This window comes from Lycorma delicatula, chromosome 1 (genome assembly GCF_047948215.1).
Source record: "Lycorma delicatula isolate Av1 chromosome 1, ASM4794821v1, whole genome shotgun sequence".
NCBI lineage: Eukaryota > Metazoa > Arthropoda > Insecta > Hemiptera > Fulgoridae > Lycorma > Lycorma delicatula.
The window spans coordinates 392,646,291-392,659,849 of record NC_134455.1 but is presented as its reverse complement, the minus strand read 5'-3'; the positions used below and the strand labels follow the sequence as shown (position 1 = coordinate 392,659,849).

Sequence of the window (13,559 nt, the reverse complement as noted above, 5' to 3'; positions counted from 1 at the left end):
ATAATTTAGGATTAGTACATTTACTACAATCTATTTTTAAACACTTGCAATTGTAAAAATCAATGTAGGATATATAAGCTTTCTGTTTTCTAGGCTTTTGATAACTAATGCTTATGTGCCAACACTTTTCTCTGTTGTTACGGTTTTAACATAACCTTTGAATTTATTAAACAATTATTTGTAATTAATAAATTTACAACAAGCCAAATGCAAATTGTAAGAAACAGAAAATGAACAAACTTTTCCATATTCAAAATAATTGTTTTACTAGTAATGTTGTCTTACAAATTATTTAAAGATGAAGAACTACTCATAGAGCACCTTATACATTACTTGAGACAAGATGGTAAACTGAATCATAAATTTGTTAGCTTATCTAAAAGTGCACAACTACCTCAGAGAATTTCTCTATCAACATACCTTAGGAAATTCTGTATAATATATTGTCACGTGCTAGTGGCTCGATCACTATTGAGAGATTGACAATTGAAAGAATATTGAGAGAAACAAGAAGAAATAAGAGACTGAAGAATATTAAATTGAAAGATATTGAGTGATTGACAATTGAAAATGTTTATAGAAATACAATTTATTAGAAAAAGAACACAAGTAAAACAAGTAAAATCATTAATTATAATAAAAATGACAATGTTAATAATAATAGTAACAACTAACAAATAATAAAAAAGTATAGTAATCACATCCACACTAATAATCAGAATAACAACTATAATAATAATAACAGACAATAAAAATCATCTCTCGATAGTAATTACAATAATGGCAACAGAAACAATAATAATATTAAATGTCAATAATAATAATAATCAATAGAGATTACATTCAAAACAGAATTTAAAGTAATCATCAGGAAATATAATTACAGGTTGACAAAACATGAAAATCAGAATTCAGTCTCATTGACAAAAGACATAAGAATGACAGCTAGGCTTAACACTTTTAATCACTATTCTTGTATTAACAACAATAGTGCAATAGATAAGAGAAGTATAAAGTTATTTCACTGCAAATACCTTTAATGTTCACAAATAAAACTACTAATTTTAATTAAGCTTGCCAAATTTCAATTTGATTTCCTTCAGCGTTTTTTGCTATTCTGCCATCTTCAAGATAATCAAAACTAACATATATAAAACTATAATCTTATTTATATATATATATATATAAATTAATCTTCATTTTGTTAACTTCGTCAAAAGTTTTAAGTCTGTGACTACTACCGTATTGTAATAGTTTCTCAATTGTTACGAGTTTTGTAAATTGTGGAATTAAGTAGGTAAAAATTACTTCCACAATTTACAGATTTTTATTGAAGTATTATAGTTGACTTAGGCAGATCGTGGATCATGATGGGTCGTAAAATTTTATGTCATCTTCATCAGTTAAATTTTCGTGCATCAACCTGTCTTTGTTGTTCAGCATCTCTACTTCCATGTCTTGGCACGTATCCAAAAACTTCATTTGAAAAAATCACAGACCAGTTGCTTTCTCAGTAGAAACAGTGACTCAGAGTCAACCACGCAGATAGGTGAATGGGAAAGAGGATTGATCGGATAAAATAATTTTTTTGGCCAAAACGAAAAGAGTGATAGCGCGATCCCTCATCTTGACATTTTTCCATACCTGACACTAATGAGTGCAAGAGAATTTGTCCTTCTAACATATGGAAATCCAAGGCGTCCAGCTGTTCCTTGATAGGACGAAATGTGTAACAGTGCACTAAGAGAGAGCCAATAAGGGATTTTAGGCAATTTCAACCAAAAATCTTTGCAGAATTGCTCTGAACCTTCTGGAATGCTAGAGTTTTATGTCATCGATTATTCCGTTAAGATAAAAATGTGGTGTGTTTCAAAATCATGGCTAAATTACATGGATACCATTTCTCGGGCAACTCCATCATTCATTGTGGAGAGAAAAATTCACGACGTAACTGGAAAAGGACAATTTTTGTAGTGTATTGGAGTGGAAAACAACGAGTTCCTGCTCACCACCCCAATTGATGTGGAGAACACGTTTTGCCATGATTATGTAAATTTCCCTTACATCATCATATTGTCTGCATTTATGACGTTTAAGTTACAGGTATAAAGTATCCAATTTTTTATTGGGAACTCGTAAAATGTATTAAGTATTCCCTTTCCTTTTGATGAGCTATGGTATGACTTAAATAATTCCCGTGATACTTCCCTTCCTGGCCCACATTTAATTCCTGATAAATCTAAAACTTGTAAAATATAATCGTACTTTAATTCTTGAAGAATATTAATTAATCCACGATCACCTATATCATTATTAGCTAATTTTAACTTCTCGATTGGGTAGATGAAAATACAATTTTAAGGATAGAAAATCAACGTGCAAGAATTAGACATAAAGCTGAGCTAGCATGGCTTGGCTTAGCAGGTGATACAAACACTCCGATTGTAGTTATGAGAATTTCAGGAATTTACGGACCAACCAGAAATGTTTTATTGTTTTAAATGTGAAGCTTTGAAGTATTTTGAAGACAAATCAAAGAAATATAATCCTATACAACGTCAAGATATTCATGAAAAATGGCAAAATCACCTTATTAACCGAGTTAATAATAAAGAAGTTGCTGTCAAAGTTGCTGCCTATGTTTCAAAGTACAACTCAAATCCAACAGTTGCTGAGGACGTTCCAGCTGTAAACCCTAAGGTAAAGAAAATTAAACAAGAACTTAAAGAAGCTCAAGAGCAAGTTGTAAAAGTTTCCAATAAGTTAGAGACGGTTATAACTCGTGCTGAACAGGAGAAACAGATAAAGGAACTTGAAGCTAAACACGAAGCTGAATCTGAGCAACTTAAAACTGAACACAAAGCTGAATTAGAGAAAGTTAAAGTTGAATTCAATGCTAAATTAGAGGCACTTAAACCTAAAGCTTCACCTACAAAAGATGCTAAAGTGGATGAAGTCGGATCAGAGATCATATACGCCACCTCTAGTGGATGAGAGTAATAAGGTTCGCCTGACTGCCTCATTTGACTACCATAATATTTCTTGGCGTAATAAATAGCCTTTCTAACCTCGCTGAATCCCGAGGTTTTATTCGTTAACACGGTTTAGGGGACTACTAGAACTAGTAGAAAGCTCAAGGAGGACTTCATGGTTGCTCTTCATTGCAAGCAGAAATACCTCAAGATTAGGAAAACTTTAGAAACCAGCAAAAGTGATTGCTAATGACAAGGAGACAGTCCGAGTCATCGTGGAGTATTCTGTGGTAAAAAGCTTGAGATTAAGGTAAACCCGAAGCCAAAGCGTTGGCCCCGGGTAATTGTCTACAACATTGACCAAAGGCTATCAGACGACGATGTTCTGTTCCTTATTAGGGTGTAGAACACTGAGTTGGATGATACAGCTTTTATGAAAGACTGTAGGCTACTCTTCAAGACTGTGAAACGTGATGCCTAAAAGTATCACGGTGTTTTTGAACTTGGTGCTGGTCTCTTCAAAAAGTTTGTGTCTGAGGGTAGGTTGTTTCTCGATCTCATGTCCTCTTAGATCAGAGAATACGTTCATGTACAATGGTGTTTTATGTGCTGTCGTTTTGGCTACAGGGCCAAGTTCTGTACGTATGCGTCAGTCTGCGCGCATTTTGGCGAGAAGGGTCAAAAGTATGGAGACTGTCCGCAGAAATCCGAGGCTCCATCCTGCGTCAACTGTAAAAGGTCGCGCAAAGAGTGCAGACATTAGGTCAACAGTAAGGACTGCGGCTGTTATTTACGAGCGGTAAAATTGTACTTCAATTATCTGGAAAGTTAGAACTTATCGTTGATGCTTAATGTCTATCTGCAGTGTTAGTTGAACGGTTGTTTTGGGTCTCATGGTTGATTTATGCAGCGCCCTTTACGAGTAGGGCGATCTACCAGGTCATGCTGTTTTTGATCTCTTCACACATGTGACTCGATGCAAGAGGTTTTTGGTTTAGGTCTATTGCGATTGCCAAATCGCTTCTTTGGCACGAGTTCAATGATGAACTCTGGGCATTTTCTGCGCGTTTCTGTTCCTGCTTGCAGAGACGCTTTTGCATCAGGAATGGGTAGATCAAATTTCCTTAGGCTGAATTGCTTCGGTCTCGTCTGAAATGCTGTTTGAGTAGATATAGGGGATCTGGAAGAGAACAGTTTCTCGACAGTTTCTGCTATTGTATTTATCAATTTTAATTGAATGGCTTATTTCTCCCCCCATATTCAACTGGAGACTGCGGGTGAACCCGCAGTGTTAGTATACCCGGGCGAGTAGAGTCCGTCCAGAAAGTGTTTCACCCAACCCACCGGGTTGGTTTAGAGGTGAACGCGTCTTCCCACGTCAGCTGATTTGGAAGTCAAGAGTTCCAGCGCTCAAGTCATAGCAAAGGTAATTATTTTTACCCAGATTTGAATACTAGATCGTGGATACTGGTGTTCATTGGTGGTTGGGTTTTTCAATTAACCACACATCTCAGGAATGGTCAAACTGAGACTGTACAAGACTACATTTCATTTACACTCATAAATATCATCCTCATTCATTCTGTGAAGTATTTTCTGAAATTGGAGGCAAAAGTCATTCACTCGATGGCCGAGGCCTTCGATATCTTCCTTGAAAATCTGCAGTCGAATTGAGTGGTGCAGGTTTTAAATCACGACACGAAAAGCTCGTTGATAGTTTCTAGTGAAGGTGTAACCTATTAAACCATGTCCCGAGATACATTTATGTTTTTTTCCGTTTCGATGTCCCAAGAAATTATTCTTAGTTGTTTACCTCCGAACAGTCAAATGTTGTAACCCCTTTGCACACGACCATTTTTAGCAGTTCGTACAGCCTCAGTACATCCCTTAAAGCACAATAGGAGTCTTGACTAGTTCCGTTCGGTTAACAACATCCGAATTGTTTAATGGGAGGCCGCTAAATTAATTCGATACAGGTTATTCGCCATTGCTAGGACTAGGAATCACAGTTGGTTTCCTCAGCATAGCTATGGTCCCTCACTGACTAGCAGGTTGAATTCCATAGTTACGCTTTTGCTACCCCTCGAATTTCCCGATATATTTATTGCTATGTCGTCTCTAATAATTTTTCTACGCGCAACCCTCCTAGGGTCTCATCATCATATGTTTAATCTACTCGAACGTCAACGGAATATTGATATAAGTAAATTAAATAAATTCGTTTCGTATATTGTTGTTTCATAGACACTGGTCACCGCATGCATCATTGACGTAGTGAAAAGTTGACCGTAGCGTGCGGGGAAATGGAAACAACCTTACCACCTTACTAATATTGCTGTTTTATATTTAAAAAAATAAAAAATACACTTTGCACGCAGCTGATAAAACAGTTGTATTTAAAATCAAAATATTGTTTGTAAAAAAGTGAATATTAAAACTAATAAGGTGTATCAATATACTGTCAGTAACAAATACTGGATTTAAAGGATAAAAACGTTATTTTCAAGTATACCCAACATCCAAACCATGTTGCAGTTAAACCTATGGGACAGATATATATGGACTAGATAAACATGGAAAGATAATCGACAAAACAGTGAGTAAGAATATGAATTTGGTAAGGGTATTGCAATCGGTGGACAAAATAAACATAAAGAAACAAATAGGGTAGACAAAAATGACCAAAAATGACAAAGATGATTTATAATAGGCCTCACTCGGGGAGAGATTTCACTAATGCAAAAAAAATCTCAACTCCCTGCGGTTTTTACCTCCAGGGAGGTCTGGAAACTTAACCAAAAAAAGGTGTCTAATGATTGAATGTAGTCACAGTTAAACGATGAAAGTTGATTTAGCCGTATCTATTTGGTCAGTTAAATTTTACCCGCATCGTCGTAAAAGAACATTGCTACATCTGATAAAAATTTTAACCGCAACATTTCTGCCCGCTTTAAATACAAATATTGATGTAGATTGTTTAAATACGGTGGAAGTAACACTGCTTTATCATTTATTAACGTTTTCAACGATGAAGATTGTTTCTCAAGAAACTACTGTTCAAGATGTTGGACGATCTTCATATCGGTACAGGCTACATATTGTTGGATATGAAAAAGGTATTTACTAAGCACGATAAGGGTTGCATTTGTATCATCTTATATGATTCTGATACTTCGGACAACGAATCATATTGTTTTGAGCTATATCTACTAAGAAGTTATACAGAAAGATTTACTGAAGACGAAATGAAAGTTGTACGACATCATCCAATGAAGCTAACTTATTACGGTGTGAAAAACAATTGTATTATTAAAGATTTAAACGTTTGTAAAATATGTGTGAAGGTGTTTCTTAGAATTATTTGTTCAGTCATGTTAAAGGTCGTCCATAACTGACAACGGTTAGAAAGTCTTAAACAAGTTGTCTCATTACGATTGTAAACTTTGAAGTGTATACATGATCGTCATCGTCGTTGTTATTGTGTCTATTATGGAGCTAATTAAGCAAGTAGATGTTACGGTTGGTAAACGACATTTGTCAGAAATGTATTTCAGTTTAAATTATAGTTATGTATACATTGTTTATCTTAGTGTTCATGTATTTCATAAAGATGGTGATAATGTAATTATAAAGGTGAACTTTGATCCGATGAAAAATTAATAATTTATTTTGACTTTGAATGTGGGAACAATTCTACTGGTTTGATGGAAATAAAGAAATCTCATTTTCTAGTTTCCAAGGCGAGAATGATAAACGTGGAAATGCCTTTAAATTAATGATTCATTGAACATAGTGATGGATACGATTACGTTAAATAGATCAACTACGACTTGTCCTAATATATAATGTTGTCACCGTTAACGTATTTATCGCAAAGGAAAGGAGATTAACTATCACCTCTCGTATTGCAACTGATGGATTAACAGCTTGTGATGAAACAGATTTTTTTGTCTCTAGCCGACTATTGCTAAGCTTTACGAGTGTATGCTTGCAGAAAGAATCTGGTACGAGGTGGTTATTTCATGTAAACTGTCACCTTTGGATTACAACTTCGTGAAAGGCGAGGTCTACGGTGGTTGCTCTGAGCAGAGTGGTTGCTTGGATCGTGTGGTTGGTTGGCTGGAATCTGGAGGACCAGGCATATTCAATTTCTGGTCCTCCTGGATGTATAGAATGCTTTCAAAGTCTGTCTTGGGCTATTATATCCGTAGCACTGGCGGAGAGAAGACTTAGCACCTACATCCAAGCTGTGATCTGTGATTTTCTAGGTGGACGTGACCGGGTAGCCGCCACGAGAATGGTGGGATGCGGTTCCAAATGCTGGAGGGTGTGCCTCAGGAGTCCGTTTTGAGCCCCCTCTACTGGAACCTTTCTTTTAATGGCATTCTGAAACTGGGATATCCGTATAGGGATTGCATATACAGATTGTATAGAGAGAGATTCCTTTATGGTGCCGGGTTTGACAGAAAAGGAGGTTAACCGTAAGGTGGACCGGGCTCTCGGACAGATGAGTGAGTGGATTCGGGCAAGGGGTATGTACTTTGCGCGACAGTAAACACAATCGCTTGTAGTAGTCAGCAGGCGCAGAGTCCACCCGATCCGGGTCACTGTTGACGTATATGAAGTTGCGAAGGCTCCATGTGTCAAGTATCTGGGTGTCTGGTTCCACTGTTCTGGGACGTTCACCTTAGACGAAATTATGTCCAAGGCGGAAAAGAATATTACTGGCTATTTAGGTCGTCTAATAGGATGTCACTGGGGCCTCAAGGCTCGAAGCAGAGGCTGGCCTTATCGGCCGCAACGTCCATCCTCTTGTATGCGGCGCCAGCCTTGTTTCGGGATTTTATATCCAGGGAAACAGAAACAGGCTCCTTGAAGCGAAGAATGAATCTGCAGATAACATCATCGTACAGGACTGTTTCTGTTGCGGCTGCTGGAGTCCTAGCTGAAGTCCTTCCGGTCCAACTGCAGGTCCGGAGGAGGAAGTGCATATATCAAAGCATGAGGAAGAAAGATACTTCCGCCTTATTGTACCAGGAGTGGCAAAAATATTTGAAGGCAGACCAGCCGGACGTGTGAACGAGGAGTTTGAAACCCAACCTACGGCCTTGGTTAGAGAGGAGGCACGGAGAATAAGGTTACTATATGTTTCAATTCCGCTCTGGATACGGAGAGTTTGGCGTTTACCTATACCGATTTTGACGGCGGAGTTTGCCAATGGTTTTACTGTGGCTGTCTTGACACATCCCAACACAATTTTTTCGATTGTGATAAATGGTCTGAACGAAAGTGCCACGCAGGGCTTGTGAGGATCTCCCCGATTTTTGTGGTATCACTCATATTTTAAGGGTCACCCGAATGACAACGGGTGGAGGACTTTGTGACAGTTATTCTTAAGGCGAAGGAGTCCGACTACAGGGCCTTCGAAAAAGTGACTTGATGATGGTGGGTTTGAGTGACGGCTAGTCGACAGGTGGAGCTTGGTGGACAGGTGATGAAACGACCTACTCTTTGCCGCTTGCGGGGGCCCGCAAAGGACATAGCCGGGCCCGGACTACCCCCGAATATTCTGATCGGTGTGGGCGTTTTTTGCGACAGATCTCAGAAGATCCAACCGGCGAGCCGAAAATCTGTGTCGGACGTACAGCCGGCGGATGGGGAGGCACGTTAGAGGTCCAGTGAAACTCTCCTGGTTGGTGCTAAGCTTGGTAGAAAATCAACACCAAGGGAGGAGAGATAAAAAAAAACAAGTTGGCAATAGAACAAAAAAATAAATATGTATGGCCTTTCTACCATTGTCAGTGTTTTCAATGCGGAGTTGAATGCTATTATAAAGGCCATAAATATAATTAGCCCAATTGTTTGACACTTCTCTGTTCAGTTTCCATGAGCGCTTTGCAGGCGATTAGTGTAATCGTGTAGACTTAATGACTTGTACTTTTGACCCCCGTAGTTGTAATACAAAAATTTTCACTAATTTTGATAGCGTTAGCTTATATTGTTTACTGTTGTAATATTTTGTCCCGGCGCTGATTATCTTACTTTGTTGTGCGCTCAAAAAAAAAGTCTAGCGTTTGAATATTTTTTAAGATGGATAATTTAAAACTTAACCTGCCCTCAATTTTTTGTTAAAATAATAGAAATATATTTATCATTTTTTCTACCTAAATATAAGATATCGTTCTTTCCTTTAGTTATGTTCACTTAGGTTATGCCTGTATTCATCCCGATCAATGCTCTAATATGGAGTTAATTTATTCTAACAGAAAAATTGTTTTTTATATTTCGCATAATTATGATTGTGCATATATCTTAACAAAATACGTCGCTCTGTTCTATGATCATGGAATCTATTAGTTTGTATGCCACAATTTAAATATCCCCACAGAGATAATTGAGACTTTGGAAATATTTATTTTGAAATTATTTTTTTTTAAATTCTTTAAAAGGGATATGTGAACTACTTAAATGAAGTATTCCCTTTGTGTTCTGTATTCTCACAATATGATCAAATTTTGTTTTAGTCTGTTTTGTCGACCAAATACCCATGTTAAAGTTTAAAAAATTACCTATTTCTTTCTTGGTTTTTTAAAAGTAAGCGTTAGGCATTCAGAAAGAGAACTGCTTGTACAGGCATATAGGTAGATAAGATTCAAAGTTTGAACTCGGCTAATATATTTAGAGTTATATGTACTCACATATCAACAGATATAATGTATTTATGACATGTAACCATAGAAAATATAATAAAATTAATGTCATATTTATTTTTGTAAATAATAATTCTTATTGAATGATTATATAAAGTGTCAATATATTGAACAATATTCTGATAAACTAGAAAACTAATTACTAAATATAGCAATAATTTTTAAATGTGAAAAATGGACTTATGTGTAATTTGTGCATAATAAATATATATATATATGTATACATGTATAATAAGTACATTATTGCACCATCGTAAGGAATATGTACTCATAAAAGAACTGTTACTTACAAGTTTTTAACTCCGATTCCAGATATTAATGACTTTCCCTTTCTGAAAAAAATGATTTCATTATTTTATGTAACTATAATTTTAAACATAGAAGATTAGATTATTACCAGAAATTTCTAAAAGATTTTCTTCAAAGGGTACAGTAGCAGATTCCTTTTTAATAAACTGCACTTCACAAACTATAAGTCTTGTTATAGTCATGTTGGCCATTAAATAACAGAAAACATTGTTTTCATAGTGTAAAAATACTTCTTGAAAAAAGATATTTCCGTTTCATTCTATGACAATGCAGGCTATCAAAAATAGATATTTTAAAAAATTTCAAGAATCATTTATTTACATTTCCTTAACTAAGTTTTTGCTGCAACATTTCAAGTTTATTTAACAAATACCTATGGTTAAGACTCACCGCCACTTAGAATTAAGGCAGATTAAGTGACAAAGTGATCTGATAGCTCTTTGAGCTAACCGAACTAGACCGAGTATTCTAGAAAGAAGAACCTCTCCTATTTTAATATAAAATTTCTAATCCTAGCTGGAAAATATTCCGTGCTAGAACGATCCTTTAATAAAATTTATATCATGTTATATTTCTTTCAAAATATGACTTGATTTAATTAAAACGATTGAACACTTACCTTTATGGTATAAGTTTTAACATTCTGGATATCAATATGAAATAAAAGTACTGATTCATCTGGAAAACCCTTTAATGTGAATGGCTTTGTTTGAAATGAAACAAACAAAGGTGAACTAACATTACGATATTTTAATATCTTAATCCGCTTTCACCTTTGATAGTTTCACATCAACGCGATGAGTACTTCATCAAACTACACAGAGTTACACCTTTCACCTCTGAACGGTTCCTCATTTGTAGGCAAACAAAAATCCCCCTTCTTAATTTTTGTTTCAGTTACTTTTGAGAATTTCAGCCTTATGTACAGGAATCCTTGATTCACCTTCTTCATAATTTTTACAAAATTACTTTACGTAATCTCGGTTTGATAAGGGGGGGTTATTAATTCCATAACACATTGGTAGAGAATGATGTTTATTAAAACTGTTGAACAGAACTGCTTTTCAGCTATATTGGAGGTATGAATGAAAAGGCCCTACACCTCGCATTCATGGATTTGCCCTAATTGTAACATAAGCCATTCAGTATTTGCGTCGTAACCTAAATAATTTTCTTCAGTAAAATCCTTCTGTCAGATTTTATATTTAAAGTTTTTTTTTTTTTCAAAGTAAACATTGAGCCTAAATTTGTGCTTGATTTTTTTTACTGGTTTCATGTTTCATAGTTTTAAACACAAAAATGTTGTTAATCGTTGCCATGTGATTGAAATAAAAGCGAAATTAGTTTTCAACTTTTATTATATCTTATTCACAATATGGTGATCACTGCTACATCCAAATTTTGTTGTTCGGAGCAGGGTCAACTGCTGCGGTGTTTTGATAACTTATGTTTTATTTGAAAATCTTTCTGATGAACGGAGAGCATTTTTAAAACCTTTGAAGAACATTAATTATTGCATCAAAGTTGGAGATTTTTTTTACAGGTTTGAGTGATAAAAATAAAGTGCATCATACTTAATTTGCTGTCTTTCTTAATAAAATACTTTCAAAATTAGAATTTTTAACTTCTTAAATGGTAATTTATTTTGAGTTAATTATTTGAAAATGTATTTACTATTAATGTGAATGGTAAATCAGTAATGGTACAATACTTTATGTGTAAATTGATATATTTTTGTGTTAACCCACAGAAAATATGCGTGAATGGTTCTTAAGAATTTAGCAAATAATTAAATATCAATAATACAATCAAACATGATTCAAGATCATAAATGATCCTGAATCATGTTTTATTTTAATATATATGTGTGTGTGATGTGACTATCATTGTAAACCACAGGTAAGAGGTATGCAAAAAAACAAAAATAGAAATTTTAAAATGCAATATTAAAGGAAAATGCTGAAAATATTTCCTGTGAGTTCAGAATAACGATGTTTTAAAATGATTTGTATAAAATGAAGAGCTTGAAATATAAGGTAACATTCTTAGTGTAATTCTAACCGTTAGTCTTTATAGTTTATGTTTTTGGTTACTTACGTGTGAATTATTCCTCCTTTGATCCTAAAATAATAAAGAATTAAGATTAAACATCTTTTAAATGATTTGTTATAAGTTATATTATTTTACATAACTTAAGAAATGTATTTCCTAAAATAGATTTTATTCTTTTAATTCGGTTTACTACTGAATCATTATTGAGAGTAGCTTTATTTAATCGTAATCTTAAACCTACAGCTACCGAATCTACATTTTTTTCTTCTGGAACTAAAAGTGAAATAAAATCAGTTTAATTAAACATTGCTTTAATTTATTCATTATAGAGTAATAATTGTACTACCATAACACTCATTCAAGCAGGCTTACTTACACTCAAGCGGCTACATCTCTTAATTTTCTATTCTTCATAGAAAAAAAATTTCATCGTTTTAAAAGTATGACAATTTCATAACTAATTAATTTGAACGAGTTCTCTTCTTATTAGTACTTGTGATAATTTTCCTGAAAGTAGTTTGGAGCTTCTGTCAGCTTACAAATATTCTTGATTGCAATTTTTTAATATTGGCATTTGATTTATACGACATCAAGTTAAGCGTACTCATGAGCTGAGTTTTGTTGTAGGGATTACAAAACTGAACTATTACATTACAATGGCATGATGAAACCACCGGAAAGAAACGCACCTGTGCACAGAATGTATAAGTAGATATTTGGATATGCACAGATTAGTTTCTAAAATGGCTTTTTATTATCGTAAAATAAATTTTAATTATTTTTTCTCTACATCCCCTGAAATATCGAGTGAAAAAATTCTAGACATTTTTTATTATACTTAATAGAAAAATGGTGTTTTGACTTTCATTTTCATTTATAAATCATTTCCCTTTGTTTTTTTTTTTAAATACAATGTAAATAAAACACATTTATATCTGTTATATTGTTACTTATAAACACAAATTATGAAAATAAGGAATAGAGAGATAGTTATTAAAAAATGCAGATAAATTTTACTGCAATATTTACATATCATAAACAATTAATTGAAAAACCATTGTAGTTAATATTCAGTTAATTTTCATATCTATTTACGGTAGAATTAATAAAATCATGAAGCAAATAAATATTTACTCAGTACACATGTTTGATTATATTAAAATAAATTAATAATCAAACTATGTAAGGTGGTTCAGTTAAAAAGCAATTACAAAAAAAGTAAATGGTTACAGCTTGATTACTAAAGTGAAAAGTATGTTATTCAAAAATTTCAAACCCCTTAATTTGTTAAAACAGAGCAATCATACCAATCAATTATTATTATTATTAATAGTTTGTTCTTTTTGTTATAAGTGTAATAAAAAAAATATATTTTCTATCTCTACGTTTTGATATAAGAATGACCGAATCCCTTCTTTTTCCTGCGCTGAAAACTAAATGTAGTCATCAACCCCCGGAAGCGATTTAAAATAAATAAGTTTATATTAAAAATTAACTAAAAAAAAATAAATTAAAA

At 34.1% G+C, this 13,559-nt stretch overlaps 1 protein-coding gene across 3 annotated transcripts in view; it reads right to left on the bottom strand.

The window, feature by feature from the left end:
* The window catches only part of LOC142317365 (uncharacterized), a 116,981-nt gene that overhangs the window by 56,001 nt on the left and 47,421 nt on the right, over positions 1–13,559 (bottom strand). For all 3 annotated transcript variants that reach the window (XR_012754720.1, XM_075353867.1, XM_075353868.1), the window contains 2 exons: positions 12,089–12,112; positions 9,973–10,014 (listed from right to left, as the gene is read on the bottom strand). Coding sequence is in view for 2 of the 3 variants with exons in the window: in XM_075353867.1 (XP_075209982.1) it covers positions 9,973–10,014; positions 12,089–12,112 (66 nt within the window). In the remaining variant the exon portion in view is untranslated. The remainder of the gene's footprint in view (positions 1–9,972; positions 10,015–12,088; positions 12,113–13,559) is intronic.